Here is a 20,924-nt window from a genome sequence, read left to right as displayed (position 1 = left end):
CTCCCCTCGCTGGTCGGTTAACACAGCCCTGGCTCTCTGCTTTCTGTGGCTGGACGAAGAGTCCAAGGGGACTGAGAGCAGGAGAAACAGGAGAGGAAGCGAAGACCTTTCAAAAGTAGGGCAGAGGAACAGGTGCGGCAAGTGTTATGAAGGGCAGTCAGTGTTTCCACATCGGCTGAGGCTCTACAAGCCAGTAGAGAGATCATTTCTCAAATGCCCCCGCCTGACCTAACCCCAGTCCAACGGGAAAGACATCGGGCACCCCCAGTTAGTTATCCACGTTCTTGGGCCAGGCACAGATGTGCCTGATGCTGAATGCCAGCTCAAGCCAAGTTCACCCCTTTAAACAATTCAGCCCTTGGGCCTCCCAAGATCCTGGGGGATGAACAGCAGTCTGGTTCATCCAGTCCCTCGGCCTCCATCCTCAGGGTTCTCATGCAGGACCTTGTCTCTCTCCCAGGAATACTGGGTCTCAAACTTCTAGCAGCATTGCCAAGATGATGAGTCTGCTCTGGCCCCAACGGAGGAACGACCAAAATTGCAGTGACAATATATAGGAACCTATCTGGAGGCCCAGCAAAACCAATACGGAGCTGAGCTGGCCTCTCTGTTCAGAAAACCTCTCCTCTTCCTCATATTTCACCAAATATAATGAATTTGGGTTCACAAGTGCCTCTTTCAAATCATCCAATGAATTCCTCTGGGTTTGCCCTAACTCTTGCTTCTTTTTTATTTCCGGTTGAACTGAGCCTACTCAGAGTAAACAGACATTTACTGGGTGAAAAGATGGATGGCAAGGGTGCGGGATGGGACACTTAGAGGGGAGAGCTAGGCCTGGTGAGGAGCCAACCACAGGGCATGTGGGCAGAGGGTCATGTGAGAATCCTGGAGGGTCTTCCACAAGCTAACAGCGGGCCCAGAAAGGAAGGGAGAAGGGTTCTGCATGCGAAGGCTGCCCATCTTGCTGGTCACCAATGCATCCTTGGGTAGCTCAGTCCTACCCCAAACAGTCCTACTTCATCTGGACACATCACCCATTCCCTCCAGACTCCTACCTGGAGAGGCAAAGGGATAATGGATTGAGAGTATGTTCTGTAATCATTCCCCATTCCAAAAAAAAGAAATACGGAAACCTCACAGACTTTAGGTAGATAACAGGATATGCAGTAGAAGACAACACAGGGCATTTTTATATTTATTTCTGCATATTGTCAAGGCTGGGCTGAAAGTGCAGACACCCTGACCAGTCCTTGGCCTGAAGCCTCTCTCTCTTCTCACAAGCTGCTGCCACTTCCACTCCAAGCTTCCCTGAGAGCCCCCCAAATTTTAAGTCATTGCTTCAAAAAAGATGGTGCAAAAGGATAAAAGATCCCATCCCTGAAGCATGGTGTGTATTTAACAACAAACTCCACTGCAGTGGTTTCTTATTGTCACCACTTATACTTGGTTTCCAAACTTCCTGGTAAACTCACCAAAGATGCCACCCCAACCAAAAAAAATTGAAAATAAAAAGTAAGCTCAGCCTCAAGTGCAGTCAGCCATACAACTGAACCAAAGATATTTTGATTGTCCACAAAGGGCTCACTCTATTACACTCCTCCCTCATGACTTGCCCAACACCTGGGCCTGGTTAATGGGCAAGAGCACCTGGATCTTCTGGTTCTTGGTTGAAAAACACGATTCCACAGCCAGGACTGGCAACCTGTAGCCCAAATGCACATTTCCACTTTTTACAGAAGAAGGAACCAGTTTCATTGTGACTCAGGTCCATTGAAATTCACTCCAAGTCAAATGCTTTAAGAACTATGACAACAGCAATGTGGTCAAAGGGCTGGATATGACTCAACCTCACAGAACTTGTAGTTTAACATGACAGATGTTTCTAGAGGGCGGACCCAGTCTGTATTCCTGAGCCACAGAGCCTGCCTCTGAGATTGCAAAACCGTCACAGGGCACAGCTCACTTCTGCTCTGTAGACAGAATGATGATTTAACAATTATATAGCCTGGGATGGGGCACCTGAACGGAGGGGCAGTTTCATGTCAAGAAAAGTACCATGTCCTTCCAGAATACTTTGGGGATTTTAAATTTGAGAAGCAGCAGATCTGGGCCCCCATTAGAACCAGGCGAGCACTACCATCTTCCCCATGTGTTCAGTCCAAACCAGAAAGCAAGCCAAGTTGTTCTACAGGATGCCTCATCCGCCCTCCAAGATTCCCCAGCTGAACATTCTCCCATCAGGAAGTCCCAGTGTGCCAGTATCCAGGGCTCTCTCAGGCTCGGTGCAATCAACAGACAGTTTCGGTTATACTCTTATTGTACTGAGAGTACTGAGAAGTGCAAATCTGACAAGAAGGAGGGGCGGAGAGGGGCGGGGGCAGGGGTTGAGAGGGTGGGGATGTGGAAGCAGCCGACAAGTGCGGCTCTGTTCATTACCATATGAATTCACAGGCCCTGGGAGAGGAAGCCAGCTCCTGAGAAAGAGCCTGATTAATCAGAAGACCCACTGACTGAGCTCCAGAGAAAGAGCCTGATTTATCAGGAGACTCTCACAGCTCTGAAAAGATAAACACCCACTGAGTGCTTTTCGAGCGTTCTGCCTCGGTCCATTTTGGCAGGATTCCTCAAAGCCTGTTCCAGCTCCTCCTAAACTAACTTTCATTCTCTCTCCCTCTCCCTGCTCTCCCATCCCCTTTCTCCAGCACACCCACAGTAAAACAAAGTCAAGCAGTTCAGAAAGACGCAGGGAAACAGGGACCAGCGTGCTGTGAAGTAATAGGGAGAAAATTTTATTCTTTTTTGAAGTATATGTATATGAAGTAATAATACATGCTTATGATCTATAGTTGGTTTTAAACAAGACCAGGAAAGTAAAAGCTCCCTCCCACCACTCACTTCTAACTCCCCAGCAGTTACCATGGCTAACAAGTTCCATGGCTTCGAGAAATTTTATTATGTTTTTATACAAATGGGCTGTCCTTTACACAAATGGGATAATACTATACATACCCACTTAGCAAGAGATCATACCTATCTTTCCAAGTCAGTACCTATGAATCCTGCCACATTATTTTTTAAGCTGTATAGCATCCATTAGCATGGCTATTTACGATATATTTAACCAGTGCTTTCACCAAATACTTTTATTTCCAGATTTTTACTTTTCAAAGCAGTGCCACAAATAACATTTCTCTTTGCCTAATCATGTGAGGATATTCATGGGATGAAGTGCCAACAGCAAAACTGTTGGGTAAGTTGCTTTCATTTAGGTTTCATATTTAGGCCACTCCACCTTAAAAAAGAACTCCGAACTGGTGAATGGAGCCAAAAGGACTGATGAGGAAGCAGACGAGCTATTTTGATCACAAGGGATACCATTCTGGGGCAGCCACTTCCCATGGGATCACTTGTTTCTCAGCCAAGAGAAAAAGGTAGATATTTTTACTGACTGCTGGCACAGTCCCTTTGGGCCGAGATTCCTCACACCTCAATAGCCTCATCGGCTTCTGTGTCCTCAGTCCAGCTTGAGATATTAAATAATAAGTTGGGAAAATGAATGAGCCTTCAGTTGGAGAAGTGTAGCTCTCTATGGGCACAGAGATGATATCATTTGATTGGAAGGCTGGTGTCAAGAGATCTCATAGGAGAAAATGGGATAGTGGGACTTGCTGAATATTGGCAGTGCATTACACTCTGTCTGCAAAAATTGGTGTGCTTCCCCCAGACCACAATGTCTAGAGATCCCTCTTTTCCATACTTAATCAGCTGGCTCTCACTGGGTATCTGCCTAGCCTCTGTATAAAGTTGAGTCTTTATTGGCAACACCACCCTTGATCTCAGCCCCAGATTCACCCAGTATTACGTCATTCTGGATTTCCCTTGATTCCACATTCTGCTATCTGCCCTCCCAAATCGTGCCCAGCGCCTGAGACGACCGCTCCCCTGCAGGTGATTCCAGAAATGTCTGCCTACCACAATCCAGGGGCAGGGTGTCCTCACCAAGTGACAGTAGTAGTATATGAAAAGTACTTAGAAAAGCACCTGGTATACAGTAAGTGCTCCAGAAACGTCAGTTATCATTGTTCTTATTGTCTGACCCTTTTCACCAAGCCACCCTCTACTATAATCACCAACTTCCCTTCTAGAATTTATTATAGAGGAGAGGCGGCACTGACCTAGCAAGTCTAAGGCCCACCCGATGGTTACATGCATTTGGGTTTCTACTACCATCTCTGGGACTTTGGTTAGTGTTAGTAAAATCCTCTTTGATGGTTAATTTTACGTGTCAACTTGGCTGGGCCACAGTGCCCAGGTATTTGGTCAGACATTATTCTAAATGTTTCTGTGAAGGTGCTTGTCAATGAGATTAATATTCAAATTGGTACACTCCAAGTAAAGCAGATAACCCTCCATAATGGGGGTTAACCTTACCCAATCACTTGAAGGCTTTAACGGAACAAAGGCTGACCTCATCTGAGTAGGAAGGCTTTAACGGAACAAAGGCTGACCTCATCTGAGTAGGAAATTCTGCTAGCTGACTGCCTTTGGACTTGAACTGTAACTCACCTCTGATTTTCCAGCCTACTGGCCTCCTACATCAGATTTTAGATTCACCAAGACTCCTCAACTGTACTTTCAATTAATTCTTGAAAATAAATATCTCCTCACAGATGATAAGTAGGTAGGTAGGTAGGTAGGTAGGTATATAGGTGCTGTTGGTTCTTCTCTGAGAACCCTAATATATCCCCCTAAGCTCAAATAGCTCTAGGTCCCCTGAGAAAATCAAGAGACCTGCATAGCTGGTCATGAGATGGTAGGCAGAAGTGACAGCACCCATCCATGGTACTGCAAGCCTGTGAGCTCTGCATGAACAACCAGCCAGCCAGCCGCGCTCAGGGACACGTCCATCACACTGACCTAAGAATAGCTGTGAAACTAGAAGTGGGCCCTTACAATGATGAAAAGTAGAAATTCTAAATTAATGGCAACATCAACCACTTCATTTTTACACTGAGTTGAGAGGTAAGGTATCTAAAAAGAAGAGAAAAGAATTTCCTACATCCTTGTCACTAAATTAAGACTAAAAAATATTAGTCTTTTGGGTGTATGAATAATTGACAATACTCTAATTCCAAATCAAACCTACTTGATTTAACATGACATAGTCACTAATAAAATGAACCAATTAATACATACATCAGGCAGAATTTGAGCTCTCCTTATAACACATCATCAAATATATAAGGATATATCTGACATACTATTTGAACAGCCTAGATACCTTTGAAAAAACAATTACACACTGGACTTTTTTTAAAGATTTATTTATTTTTAGAGAAAGGGAGAATGGGAAAGAAACATCAGTTTGAGACAGAAATGCTGATCAGTTGCCTCTCTCACACACCCAGACTGGGTACTGAACCCTTAATCCAGGCAGGTACCCTGACCAAGAATCAAACCAATGACCTTTTGCTTTGCAGGATGATTCCCAACCCAATGAGCCACACTGGTCAAGGGCGCATACTATTATTTTCTTAAAAGAGAAATAAGTTGGACAGTGTCTTACATCTTTTCTGCAAAGTTCTAAGCCTATAAGCCTATTTTTTACTATCTGGTTGTTCCTATTCATATTTAAAATAAAGACCAAAGAAAATCATTCAGCCATCTGTCCTAAACCTTCAGAACCTTGTAGCTTTCGATCTCTACTCCACAGTTAAGGGCACTGATCCCTGGGTCAGGAGCCCATTTCTGCTTGAACACTATAAAGAAAAGTCACTTCACCTCTTTGTGTGTGTCTTTCTCTTTAACACATCGTTCATCAACATCAAAAGAACACTTTGAGAAGCCAGGTAACGCATATGGGAGGCAACGCGTCTGTATGGTAGGCAGGCATCTCTAATGATCTCATTTGTTCTAGGAAAACCCAAAGCCAGCATTGATGAAGGTTACTGGAGGATTAACTTGATATTAATCTCTGATATTCCAAATGTATAAGTAGTCAACTCTAAAAGTTTAAAGCAATTTTACAGTTTCAATTTCTTCTCAGGCCCAATTGGTTTATTCAAGTTGTAAAAAAACACTAATGGAAAGATACAATTCCTGTCCCATGCTTGCCAATATATGCATGCCCTTCCTTCTGGAAATTTCCACCATCACAAGCACTAAAACTCCGGAAGCTCAGAGGTGCAGCAACCTGCTGCTGTGACAGCGAAGTTGTAGGTACGGAGAAAGTCGGCCAGCTTCCCGCCCGCTCCCCCAGGTACTGCACTTTCCTGGAGGCATCCATCCTCCTACTTCACTGACCCGTCAGTACCCTCAAGGTACACAGTCAGCTGGCTTCCATGTATCTTTTTAGGGTCCAGGGAAGGAGGCCAATGAGGACAGAGTCTAAAGAACAGTAAAAGAAAGAGGCCTGGCCGTTACACTGTAGTACATGGACGTCCAGAAGAACAGAGTAGAACTCGGGGAGAGAAAGCTCCCTTCAGTTTTCTGCTCTCTCCATGTCCCTCCCAAGGTGCCAATCAGCTCCGAGGGGGGCCCTGCCAGACCAGACATCCGCCCCTTCCAGTTTTATATCCCTAATGTTGATGTTTACCAGGTGCATCCTGAAAAAGTCCAGCCATTGTTATTATAATGAAAACGGTTTGCACAACATCGTTGAAACTTGACCACCAAGGAGAGTGGACTGGAATGTGCATGTGTGAACAATGACAATTTCACTGAACTAGTCAGTGGGGGCAGTAGACACTGTTGAGTGGGCATGTGTATTGTGTGGCTATTGCATTCAAAACGACTGAGCAAGTAAAGCAACAAATCTTCATCAAATTTTGTGTTAAGTTTGAACATTCTTGCACGGAAACTATATGAATGATTCAGAAGGCCACAGCTCTGGGCAACTGATGATTGCCAGCTTCATCACGACAACACACCCACTCATGCATCATGTCTCATGAAGAGTGTTTTGGCAAAACATCAAATCACCCGGATGACTAAGCTCCCCCAGAGCCCAGATTTTGTGCCCTGACACTTCTGGCTTTTCCCAAAACTAAAATCACCTTTGAAAAGGAAGAGATTTCAGAGTGCCGATGAGATTCAGGAAAATATGACTTGGCGGCTGAGGGCAATAGGGAGAACTCTGTGCAGTCCCAAGGTGCCTATTTGAATGGAACTGAGGCATCATTGTCCTATGTACATTTCTTGTATCTTCTGCAATAAACGCCTCTATTTTTCACATTACATGACTGGATACCTTCTGGACAGACCTCGTATATACTTAATGGGCGGGGTGGACAAAAAATAGAAACATCACAAACAGAATGTCTTCGAATGTGGTACAGTGGACTTTCACACTCAGAGTGGTGCCAGAGGTGTTTAAAATTCCTAAAGCAACAGCATCTGAAGCACGTCACATGCAGAGCCCAGCACAGGTTGACAATGAACAAATACCAAAGCCACTCTGTGATTCAGTTCACACAGGGTGAGTCATGGTCAACAGATACACAGACCAGAGTGTCCAACTTGAAGCAGAAAGTCAACATCCATTTGGTAACTTTCTCTTTGACCAGAAAGGTGCCACTGAGGCTTTTTCTAAGTTGACTAGAGAGACTGGGGCAGTGTTTCCACTCATACAGGCTTCTGAGTCATACAGACCGAGTTATGATCCCTCCCATTCATTTCCTACAACGTCTTGTACAGACGACTGAAAAGCCTCTACTCTTATGTGTCCAAATGCCTCCTTCACAGGCTTACTGTGAGGATCCAGCATCTGTCTAGGGAGCATGCAGGGTGCTGCCTAGCACACAGCATAATACTCAGTAATACTGTTACCTAGAGAACAGAGGATAAGGTAACATACTCACAGATACAGAGAACAGACTGACAGATGCCAGAGGGGAGCGGGTAGGGGCTGGGTGAAAAAAATTAACAGATTAAGTAAAAAAAAAAAAAAACACAAAAGACTCTCAAAGGCACAAACAACAGTATGGCGATTACCACAGGAAACGGTGCTGAAAGGACACTTGACCTGGGGCAGTGAGTACACAATATAACATATAGATGATGTATTACAGGACTGTACACCTGAAACCTATATATCTTTTTAAGATAAAATCAGGTTTTATCTTGATTCTCAGATCCTAATTAAGTGCTTTTATTCTGTCCCCCTCTAACCTGCAGTCAAAATTCTTTCATTTTTTCCCTCTCATTTTGCTCCTTCGTGCTTGATGTAAAACCTGCAGTCCTACCTCCTACACTGACCAACGTCCACATACTTGCAGAGAAACCGGATGGCCTAACAGAGCAGATCTTGTCCAGTGCGTGGAGACCAAAGATAGAACTGCAGACACATAGCTGTACAGACACGTAAGAGTGGATCACCGCATCTCCATGTGCTACAGAGTTATATGGCTGGGACACGATCAATTCTACCCTCTCCCACTCTCTCATATCCTCCCGCCAAACATCCTAGTCAACCCTGTTTGGTCGCTTGTTTCAGTACTAGGGATAGGACAAGCTAGGTAAATAATCCAGACACTGCAAACAACCCCAGGGAAGGTCTATTGCTACTGGAAACACTTCATGGGGACTATTTACAATGCCTGGCAGTGCTCCGCCAGCAGGGAGTCCTGATACACAGGAAAAGCAAATTGCTCCTTGTAAACCAGGAATGGTTTATGGTTTTGCCTCTATAGTTTTAAAAAATAATAACATTAGGCTGTTCCCTGGGGTTCAGCAGAGTGTAGTTTCCTCAGGTTCACTCCAGCCACACAAGGACCTGTGTTCACAGGGACCCTGCGCTGCTCAGTGACGGGGATGCAGGCAGTCATCACGACAACTCCATGCATTTCTGAGCACATAATGATGTAATAACTTTTCAAATAAACACAGAATGTCTATCACCGATTAGGCCAAATAAACACCACTTATTTTTAACCAAATGGTGCTTAATAGTATTTATGAGAACAATTTGATTCTTAGCATTTTTTTTCTTAATGAAAAATGCAAGTCTTTTTTAGCACAGTAAAAAGGCTGATATCATATACAAAGCCCTACAGGAGCTATTACTGAACCATCAGAAGAGACACCAACTAACATAGGTCAGAGACCACACACTAAACAAAGTGAAGAAGGAATGGAAAGAAGATGATACATCTCAGAGCTAATGAAACAGAAGCCAGAGAAGTGTCTTAACCAGCTGATCTGCTGATGGGCTGTTGGAAAAGCCTGACTTGGAAAAGGTATTACATTTTAACAAGAACATTTCCTCAAACCAAGCACAGCTCCCATTCCCCTGCAGGGAGGATTCCTTTCCTGTCACTGGCATCAACAAGTGACAGAAATGGGCTTTGGACAGACTTTGCTCATGCACTGTGAAACAGACAATGAATCTCAAACAGTATCTGTCCCTCTCTTACAATGTCATTCATGGTGCGCATTATATTATTATGTTTCTGAAATCATGAAGCCTAGATTCAAATCTTAATTCCACACTTTCAGCTGTGTGGCCTTGGACAAGCTGCTTCAAGGAGAAATAATGGTACCTACATCACTGAGGTGTGAAGAGGACACAGTTAATATATGTGAAGTGGCTGAACGGTGCCTGGCACGGTTTTCATTATTATTGATATCTTGGAGGACAGTATCTTTCCATATAATTAAATTATTTATACAAATAAATAAGGTGTGTTGATACTTCACTAACCATTATTAAGCTCCCCAGAACAGACTGCGCTGGGTGAAGCACAACTAGCTTAATGAGAATGAATATAGGAATAACGATTCAATGCCATGATTGAGGTTGTTCGCTATTGCTTAGTCAAATTAAAGTATTTTACAACATCATTCAAAGACAAGTGCAGTAATTTTTCCACTACTTGGAGGTCTGCAAATGCATCATTTCTTCTCCTGAAAGTCAGTTTTCCATTAGCTTTCGAAGGCTTGTATAAATGAAAAGTGGATTCTCTTAGATTTAAATAATGCTTCTCTTTATATCTTCTGACACTCCAAGTTACTTTAAGTTTACACCTTTGCTTCATTATTCACTCTGCTATGTGTCTTCTCTGACTTTTCTTTTTCAATTTGGGAAAACACTGCAAATGCAGCCTTAACTATTTGTAGCCCTCCCTCCTCCAGCTTCAGATTCAATAGGGGAATATAAGGAGTACACCCACTGTTTTGAAATTATTTTTCATTTTTCAGAGGATTCCAAATATGGATGTTTCTAGCTCTTTCATGCTATTTATTGCTTCTCAAGGAAAAAAATAATGTTCAGTTTTCTTTAATATGTTTCTGGAGCTTCTAAACTGTATTATGAAAAGTATCTAGGGTTTCTTGTTTTCAAGTAAAATTTGTTTTTCTTTCAAAACTGAACTCCTGCCCCGACCTGCATGGCTCAGTTGGTTGAGCATCATCCTACAAAGTCAAAGGCCGCCGGTTCAACTCCTGGCCAGGGCACATTCCTGAGCTGTGGGCCAGGCCCGCAGCTGGAGCACGTGCAAGAGGCAACTGATGGATGTTCACTCCCTCCCTTCCCCTCTCTCTAAAAAAAAATATATATTTTTTAAAAAGCAAAAAAACTAAAACCCTCAGTTTTATTAAAATCTATACCAATTTCATTCTGTGTGAAAAAGGAAATCAGCAATATTAATAGATATGGAACTTCTTGAAATTTAAACACCTCCCCCCGCCCCCCGCTTCCCATGTCTACCTTCTAAATTAATGGTGCGTTTACTTTTCATTCACACTGGACATAATAACAACAACAAGTAGAAGAAACCCTCGTTATAAGTGTTCTTCATAGATCAGTAGCCCATAAACATATTTTGTTTAGTTGACATTTTTCTAATGTGAGTTATCATTTAAAATTATGGACATTTTATATGTAAATCTGGATTTTCAGCTCCTCCGAAAAATTAAAAGTTCTGGGATTTCTGGATCCGCATTGTCAGCATGGCAAACAGCTATCTGGGGCATAGTAGCTGCTCCCCTTCAATACAGTATGAACTTCCAATGCTATTTAGCTCTGCTCCCTGAAGTGCTTCTCATAGGTTCCCCCAGGAAGGAATCACTGTGACAATTCCATTTTGAATGCACATACTCTTTAGTTCAGAAAAAACTATGGAAGGTCATATAAGTAAATGTGGATATTTGCTGTGGCACGCCTTCTAAAAGCAAAAAACCTGAACCATCAACGGGGACTGGCTGATTAAATGATGGCAAATCCATCCAAGAGAATACCAGAGGGCCCTCAAAAGCAATAAGGTAAATCTAAGCACATTGAAATGAAAAAAAGAAAAGTGTCCAAAATGTATTATTAAGTGGGGAAAAAAAAAAAGCATGGTTCAGAAAAGTCTGTAACATACCATCCCATCTGTGGGCAAAATGAATAGAACTATTAATATATGCTTTTATATGCATTTCAGATTTGGAGAAGAAAATATAAGAAAAATTTTAAACCATGTATATATTTAAAATATATCTTTCAATACACATTAGATATAAAATATGTATGTATTTATATACCTTGTGTGTGTATATATAAAACACTTAAAAAAGGAAGCACCATGAACAGAGATATTTCAAATCATTTCATGAATAATTATCATCACATCTTCATGTTATGTATCGGATTTCCTGTCTTGGTTACAGAGTGCCTCTAGAGGTAAGCTTGGCTTCCTATCTTAGGCAAGGAGAAGAAAAAGCCTTCTGGATGCCCTTCACCCAGGTCCAAGAATAGCACAGAAATGACAGCCACTTGGGAGCGGTGTCTATTCAGAGTCCTTTGTAGCTCATGTTGCCTCTGCTACCATCTTTTCAAAAGAGAAAACAAGCAGGCCAGAGAAGCAAGAGCTCCTCCTGAGAGAGCTGCCAGGCTCAGCTCTAAACACCCCTTTCAGCCCCCTTCCCGGGTGTACAGGCCCTGGGGGTCGGGGGAGACAGAGGGATACCATATATCATGGCTGTTACTATTGCTGTTACTGCTTTGGGCTGAGTGGGGGAAGAAGAGGAAGAAAAGAGACTAGTTAGTTCTATTCTCACCAGCAGAAACCCTACCTGGTCAGCCCATACAGTAAAGGGCTGGCTCTTCTTCCCACTAATGAAAGGGGAACACTGTCTTGCCTTCCACTGTGCTCAGGAAGGGCAGCCAGGACAGCTGTATGATGAGCTGTAGGTATTACCTTTCAAGAAGAGCACTGTGCTGGGGCCACGGGAAGCCAGGGCCAGTGCAGAGCAGGCCACTAGTAGAATGCCATGCCCCTGAGTTACACCCTGTAATGGCTATCTAGCAGAAGCTACCCCCATTGGCACACCACACTCAAGACCAGACACTCATCCACAGCCACTGTGGGACTCTCCAGCCCAGCCTTGCCCCAGGCCTCAAGAACCAGAGGAACTGTCAGCCCTTCTTCCATCCCTTGATCCTACCTCCAGACACACCGCTAAGCCCACAAGGGCATCCAAGCCACACCTGAATAAAAGAACCAGGATGCATATAGCACTTCTAAAAGTTACCACCTCCTGCTAAATCATCGTTTGGGGAAAGAAAAATAGTTTGCAATTAATTACAAACAATAAAGAAACCTACATAAGGAACAGACAGACGACTCCCATAACCCTCACCCCCGACAGCCTACACTCACATACACGCACACACACGCATTCATGCGCTCATGAGCCTGTGTTTGTGCTTTTCTTGAGAGCCAGAGTCTGGGGTTTAAATATCCCCATTCTTTTCAACTACTATGATACAGAGAAACATGCAATCTATGTAGGCACCTACATTTCACATACATATCTACTGGGGACTAACAGGGACACACAGAAGCTAGAAAACCTAGGTTGTATTATTTAGAAAATGATACTCTTAATACTACATTATACTGTATTATATATATAATACTATACAGCACTACTTCCAAAATAAAAGAGAAAATAAAACATGGTCCCCTTTGCTCTTTTCTCTTAGGTCCTCCCTTTTTCAGTATTCTAGTGTTCCCACACCACTAACTTTGAATTAAGAGCCTGCTAGGGCTGACTCAAGCCTTATCACAAAGATGATCTCAAATATGGCAGATATGCTCCTGTTTGGTCGATTTAAGGAGCTATACCTAGAAAAGAAATAAAACTACTTCTGGCCCCACTAATTCAGAATTGATGATAATGCAATGTACCCCTCAAAGTTCAAGATGAATCTTCTAACTGTGGCCTGCTAAACACCTGGGAAGATAAGACATGGACTGGGTAAGCCATTTAAGATGACAGACTATCTTCGCAAACCTCCTGCCTTGCTGTCTCTGTACTATTATAATTTGTTATCATTAAGGTAATAATTACAAATGTCTTACTTGTTTACCAAGCAGGTCTACTAAGACCAGCTATAATCAGCGACTACATGCATTTAAAATACCTTCATGTCAAACATTTCATCCTTCATTTTTCTAATTCCGACTGGCCTTCTCAGTCATTGCTGTTTTTACTGGATATTGGAACGTGCACACAGCAAAATCTCCGAAGGTGCTTACCTCTGAATCTTTGGCCTGCTGATTACGAACGACTATCAAATTGTACAGGATTCTGTCATCATCCGCCTCTGTGTGGGACACATCGTGAGGCATGCTCCACAAATTCTTTTCATCCTCCCTCTCGAGAGTTGCTCCAAATGAAGAATATGTATTGGTAGAACTATGATATAAAAAAAAGGTGTAGGAGGATTTTGTAATATTTAAAATATATACATCATATGCAGGCAATGTAATATAAATAAAATAAATAGCAATATATTATATAACATATAATGTAATATATAAATATATCTCTTTAACAAAAAGGTTTGAACTGTCTCTAATAACTAAGCACAACACAAATGTCTGAATTGTCTCCAATAACTAAGCATAACACAATAGAACAAAAAAAGTCACTTTAAAAACAGCAGAGAAGAGAGGTTATCAGACACCTGGGAAGAGGCAATTTTACTATGTTAAACATGAAATGTAGCAGTGAATACCCTGCAGCTAAAACAAAACAAAAAAAAAGGGAAATTCAATTGTGACTAGAACTTGCATTATGAAGAGAAGAAAACAACATAAAGAGATGATTTTTTTTTCCTGGCTCTAAATTCAGGAAGCATTGTAAACTTAAAATACAATAGGATATAGTATTATCAATTTCCCGACAACAAGAAAATGAAGTAATAAATATGCATATCCAAATATTTTCAATAATCAATGCCAGATGTTGAGAAAGAACTTCAGCAGCCCCATTTGGCACATTGGTTTTATGATTTTCCCTTTATAAGGGGGTCTCCACACCTGGACTTAGGGAGAAGAGTAGCAGAAGTCACAGCCAGGACATGCTTGTACACAGCCCCAGTTAACTCCTGTGGGACCAGACAGGTAGGGTCATGCTGGGGATACCCCCTTCATCTAATGATACGTACAAAGCACCGACTCCATGTTAATGACAGGGCTCAGGAAAACTGTGAGCAGCATAGACATGGTCCTTGTCCTTGGACCTCACTAGAGTCTAGGTCGGGAAACGCATTAATAAATGACCACATGACTAGATAATTAAAAACTGTGATAAGTGCTGTAAAGGGGGAGTTCAGGGATCCTTGAGAGCTAACAGGAGTAGGTGTCAGGTCGGCATTGTGAAAAAGGAGTGCTTGAGCTTTACACTGAAACGTAAAAACAGGGTTCCAGGCAACGGTAAGAACATGTTCAAAGGCCTGCGGCGAGAGGCAGCAGGGTGTGTAACATTATGCATTTGAAGAAAGGGGACATTGGCCAGAGAGTGAAAGAGAAGGTGGGGAGATGGCTGAGGCCAGGTCCACATGGCTTCGTGGGCCAAGTTTTCTCACATTCTTTAGAAACGCGGTCTTTATTCCTAACGGCAAGGCAAGATGTGGAAAGGTCTTAAGAAGGGCTGTGATGTGACATGAACAGTATTACAACTTTAAAGATCTTTCTGGCTGAAGTGTGGCGAATGCCTGAGAAGGGTCAAGTGGATCTGGGGATTCATTAACATGCAACTGAGGCAGCTCAGGTGGACACGGTAGGTATCAGGATTAGAAGGAAGGTATGGAGCTGAAGAAAAGTATGCTATTCAAAGATACGCCGCAAGTGGCAGCTCTCTGGCTTTCCACCTGGAGGGTGAGTGATGTCATTCTCTGAGACAGCTAGGTGCCCCATGACCAAGGGGTGCAAACATACCTGCATGTGTGACATGAGGGAATGGTAAATGAGGACAGAGGGACCCCGATAAACAGACAGCATCTGGGAAGGAAGGATGGGAGTAACCAACAGGCGGGCTTAAGGTACATGTGAAGATTTAAACAAACATGAGCTACCCAAGAGCTGCTACTAAAAAATCTTGCAATAGGAAGCAAGGTCTCAATCTCCAAATTGGGGTTCAACGGCAGGAACCCTCATATAGCCTCTTCGTAAGAACAATGAACTAATGACAGGTGATGCAACTGATGCCTCCATGTCCTGCCCATTCAGGCTTTAAAGAGCATGTCAAATCCATTCATTCATTCAGTCATTCATTTATTCAGTTATTTGTTTACCTAACAAACATGTAAATAGGTGCCTGCTGCAGATTGGGAGCTGGGTAGGGTGCTTTGGGGACTTGAAAATAAACAGGACATCATCCCTGCTTTTAGTGTGACTATAATGCAATGAGGTAAGTAAATTGTTTTTAAAAAGTATAAACAGAATGCATAGGAGCAGAGAACGAGTGACAGATTTTGTGTTCGTATGAGAAGGAAGTGCAAGAAAGGTTTCGTGGCAGCAACAACGTCTAACCCAGACCTAAGGACTACACAGCTTTTGATCAGGAAGAGAAGCAGGGGGAAAGGGAACCAACTGCACAGTCGCAACATATAGAGACTTAGTTCCTGCAGAGCTGGAGAATTCCAAGTTCAATACCACTCAGTGCACAGAGGGAGGGAAATGCGGGCATGTGAAGAAAAGGGGATGGGGGTCAGACTGAGGACAGTGTTGGAGTTCAGGCCTGACTCGATGAACTGTGACAAGCTAACAAGGGGATTATGGGCCTTATCAGGTCTGTTGTTTAGAGAAATAGCTTTGCCTGAGGAAGGAACTAGAAGAGGCTAGGAGGCTGTCACCAGAGGGCAGGTGTGGTTTTCGTGTCCTGCTCTTTGAGGCCCTAGTGTCAGGGCGTGGGGGCCACTGGGGAGAAGTGGAGCAGAAGATGGGCAGGGCCCTCCCAGGCAGAGAGAGAAGCCTGCAAACCACCACAACCAGAACAGCTGCTCTATTTAAAATCTTATGGTTAGAGATACAAAGATTTCTTGGGGGCACACAAAAGGTAGAGTTCTATTGCCAAATAAATACATATGTAATGCTAAACATATTGAAATACTGATTGTGGTGAGAGTGGACGAGGGTGTGGGCTAGGGAAAGAGGGGTGGGAAATGGAAACTGAGTCGGTGGATTCCAGCAGCATCTCAGAGGGGGAAGTGGCAGCCCTGTGACAGGTGACAGCAGCAGCAGTTCAAGAAGAGGGGTCAGAGGAGGCCCACGACGATGCTTTTAACGGGAACATCACAGAGGAAGAAGCTAAGGCTGAGCTGTGAACCTGCAGAATGTTCACAGGGAGGTGGGATCTGGGCTTAAAGGCAAGGGCAGGGCTGGAGATCTGGACTTGGGAGAGAGGCACATGCATTTCAGTCCCTGAGGAAGCCAAGGGATCAGAGGTGAAGTGAGGGAAAACCTCAGGGGAATAGCTAGACCTGAGGGACAGGGGTGGGAGGGAGCTGGAGAGAGCAGGTGAGACCCAAGGAAGAGAGAATTCTGGGAAAACGAGGAACAGACTGGAGAAGCATCGACAATGTGAGAGGCATTGACTCCGATTTCTTTTTTGCCTGGACAGGTTTTGCAGCGATGACCAACCACCACTGCACTGTAGGGGGCAAGGCTTCCACATTCCATCCCTCCTGTTACACAGCCACCTGAGGTCAGAAGGGTGGCAGGTGGGTGACATTGCCCACTGTGCAGACTGGGACCCGCCTGTGGGGCTGCTTGACTTCCCCTGGGTCAGGCAGCCGGCTGACGGCTGTCCTCCGGCATGAGCCCCTGAGTCGCTGACGGAGCTCTCCAAGATGCCCCATGTCATAAGACTTGGCATCCAAATGCTGTGACAGGGACGCACCCAGAAACAGAGCGGCTCTGATAACAACTACACTGTGAAGTGCAAACTGGCAAATTCATCTGGGGCTTCTCCTCCAGGCATCGAGGGCGACCCCGGTGCACAGCTTTCGCGGGGAGCTGGGGTCACGGCTGCCGACGCCAGGTACCACTCAGGCCAGGAAACCCGTGTTCTTTCCTGAAAATGGTGTTTGCTTTTCCCTAACTTTGTTTCATTTGCCTAAGTCTTGCCTTTTTAACAAGTTGATGAGCTCCCCTAGGGCAGGGGTCCTACCCAGGATTCCCCTTACAGCCCACATTGCCCAGCTGGGTCAGGCACAGGGCGGTTGCTTTGATGGTCCTTGCTGAACGGAGCATGCTGAGCGGGGACCCCCATCTGCTGAAGAAAATCCCAGATATAACACAGTTACCACTTTTTAAAGGTTTTCCCAAAGCAGGAGGTTTAGAAATTAGCCAGTATTTACCTGAATAAGTAGTAGTAACATTTGCCCATGCACAATCTAGCCACTTTTTGTTTAATAACCCACACAGAAGACTATGACAGCTGCCTCCCTGGCCGGTGCCCCTACCCTCTTACAATCTCAGTGTCTCTCCCTCTCTCTGCCCACCCCTCTTCGTTTCTAACACACAGGCACGTGCACAAACATGCATGGACGGGCACGACTCCAGCCAAGGTGACACACCAGCCACTCTTCCTGAATCTACAAACTTGAATCAAGCCATCAAGCTCGTAGAAGGTCACCACCGGGCCTGTTTAGAAGCGCTCATGTCTCTAAACAGGTGCTGCCTCCCCAGTTCTCCCACATCTAGCTCTGCCCTAATTAGGGGCAGCGCTCCCCCCGGCGTCCTGCGAGCCTCAGACTGCCTAGTCACTGACACCCGGGGGATGGTGTAAATAGGGAAGAGAACCACAACCTTCTGCCTCTGGGTGAGCACGGACCCTTCCCGGGGGCCGGCTGATGAGAGCGGTCTGGCCGGCCAACCTCTGTGGAGTGGCCCCCTCCCCCGGGACCTCCTTCCCTCCTCGTTCTTCCTCATGAGAGTTACAAGTCAGGTTTCTTTGGGGCATAGTAAAGGTAGTTTCTATTCCTAAATAAATCATTAAGTTAATAATTTTATCTGAGTCCTGGTCAAGATGATGGTGGATGAGGGAGTGAGCTCACGCAGCAGGATCTGGCCGACCCGGCCTGGCTAAGGGACCCGGTACGATGCACTGGCACGCCTGTCCCTGCTCCTTATATGCTTATATCGTGGGTGGGCTGCCACCACCCAGTCAAGGCAGCAACCACTTTGCTGTAAAACTTGAAACCACTTAGGAGGGGAGAGAGCGCAGAACAAAGAAAAGCCTACAACAAGCCACTGGTGAAGCAGCTTGAGAAACTCCGGAGACTGTAGAGGACCTTGGGGCCTATGGAAAGAGATTACAGTGCAAAAGCCCTGGGGTCTGGATGCAGAAGCCCAGGAAGACGGAAGGAAAGCAATCAGCAGCTTCCCTTCCTCTCCCTACGTAAGGATCACTAAAAGGCACCTAAGAGAGTGAGAGCAGCTGCTTTGCCTCTGGCCACCATCTGATGATGATAAATATTTTATTGACCTCAGGCATTTGAGAGGTGGCTCCAAAGTCACATTAGAAGCAGAAGCTGCTTTTACTCCCAAAAGGGTAGGACGAGAAGAGTCTCAGATTCCATCCCCAACCCCACCTGGGGCACAAGACCAAACCGCGGTGGAGTCTTGTCTTTCAATTGGGTCTAGAGTTAAAGGGAGACTCGAGCCTTAGAAACACTGGACTCCCTGCCTGGGAGCTTCCGTGTGAAGGGCTACAAGGCACGGAAGTGCCTCCCAAGGGTTTCCTGTGAGTCCTCACCACCACCAAGGACCGTGAGTCAAAATTTGAGAAAGACCCACAAAATGCCCCGCACACAAGGCTGGCGCCTGGCGTCAGCAGCCCCAGAGATTTCACTGCTGTCCCCGCAAGATGGCTGTGTGTCCGTGATCACCGCTTTACAACTGAAGCTCTGAACGGGTGAAGAGAGAAAATTTCCAGTTAACAGCAACCAAAGCAAAAACTCGACCTCCGAAGGCTCTTGGTTGGGCGCCATCCCCTCACCCCTTAAGGCCTCTTGATCTGATTCCCCACTAGGAATGGGCCTGCCTCCTGGGCCCCTGGCTTCCAGACCTTTCCCTTCCTCCCTCCATGGAAACCTTCTGGTGGATGAGCAGGTTAATAATCTAAGATCCTTATCGCTCCCTCTTTCCCTCCTTCCCTCCATCACTCCCTCCCTTCCTTCCTTCCTTGCTCTCAAGACAGATACTCTGGCTCCCTTCACTTACATAGCTGATCCAATGTTTAAACGTTATTTAACCCTAAATTTAACCATTGTTCCATAGGTTCCTGGAGCTTTCTCAGCATTCAGGCACCTGGCTCATGACTTCCTTCAGCATCAGAGGTTATGACCTACCTCAACGTGCAGGAAGGAGGACACCGGAAGCTCTTTTCTGGCCCCGCTCCTTGGTGTGCGCCCACCCTTCATGCCTCCCACTCCATGGCTGGGACAGGGCCCTGTGTGACATGTTTTGCGTACTGCTTTCGGTGCTCTAAGGCTTGAAGGGAGTGCTTGAAGGGAGTGCAGACAAGAACCCTGGGAAGCAGGCTGGGGAAGCATTATTTTTTATTTCTTCTGCAGGGGCTCACAAAGATTAGACCCAGTCCTGGGTCCTTTTTCTGCTCACATTCACTCCTGGCCACTTCTTCCAGTCTCATGGCTTTAAATACCATCTTTATGAGGAAGAATCCTAAATTTGTACCGGTATCCCCAGCTCACGTCTGTCAAATCCCAGAGTCCGGTATCTACCTGCCTTTTTCCCATGTCAACGTGAACGTCTAACAGACCACTCAAGTTCAACACAGTCAAAGCCAGGCACCTGAGCTTCCCACCTAACCTCTCCCATGCAGTCTTCCCACTCAGAGGGTGGAACCCTCATCCTTCACATTGCTCAGGCCAAAGTCCTTCAAGTCATCCTTGGCTCTCTCATTCCCCACATATAATCCATTGGAAAATTCGATTGACAATACATTTCAAAGTACCCACCTCTGCCACGACCACCAGAGCCAGGCATCTGCGTCTTGCATAAAAATTCTTGCGTTTGGTTTTTTTTTTTCCCCCCACTGATCTATCTCTTTCTACCATTGCTTCCACCAAGTCTATTCTCAATGCCAACAGCCAAAATGAACCTTTTAATATGCAAATCATATTATAACAGCCTTCCCTCAAAACCCTCCAGGGGCTCCCATTTGACTTAAGAGTTTAAGCCAAAGTCCTAACCGTGGTCTCTAAGGCCCCACCTGCTGCCCTAGCCACTTGGGCCTCTCTGAGGCTCCCTGCACCCACCAGTCACAGGCCCAGGTCCGGCCCTGGCACCGGCTGATTCTTCCACCTGTAACGTGCTCCCCGCAGATATCCACACATCCCACTGTCTCCCCACCTTCAAATTTTTGTTGACACGTCACCTCCTGGGTGAGCCCTACCCTGACCAATCTACGTAAATGACAAGCGTGCTCCTCTGCCTCTGCTCTGTCTTTTCTTCTTCCTGTACACTTACGTATCTTCTAATTTACTTATTATGGTGTATTGTTTGGGGGCCCACCCCTCACCAGAGGAAAAGTCCCATGAGGGCAGGAGCTGTATCTATTTTGCTCCAGTGCTTAGAATAGGACCTGGCACTTAGTAGATGCTGGATAAACATTTGCTGAATGAATGA

At 45.0% G+C, this 20,924-nt stretch overlaps 1 protein-coding gene across 1 annotated transcript in view; it reads right to left on the bottom strand.

The window, feature by feature from the left end:
* MREG (melanoregulin) overlaps nt 1–20,924 on the bottom strand; it is a 50,795-nt gene that overhangs the window by 23,358 nt on the left and 6,513 nt on the right. Inside the window, exon 2 of the mRNA XM_054585682.1 lies at nt 13,521–13,680. Within this exon, the coding sequence (XP_054441657.1) occupies nt 13,521–13,680 (160 nt within the window). The remainder of the gene's footprint in view (nt 1–13,520; nt 13,681–20,924) is intronic.

The sequence above is a fragment of the Pteronotus mesoamericanus genome, unplaced genomic scaffold (genome assembly GCF_021234165.1).
Source record: "Pteronotus mesoamericanus isolate MK-2021 breed Mesoamerican mustached bat unplaced genomic scaffold, CSHL_Meso_final contig_90, whole genome shotgun sequence".
NCBI lineage: Eukaryota > Metazoa > Chordata > Mammalia > Chiroptera > Mormoopidae > Pteronotus > Pteronotus mesoamericanus.
The sequence above is the reverse complement of the archived record's forward strand: the minus strand, read 5'-3'. Positions and strand labels throughout refer to the sequence as shown.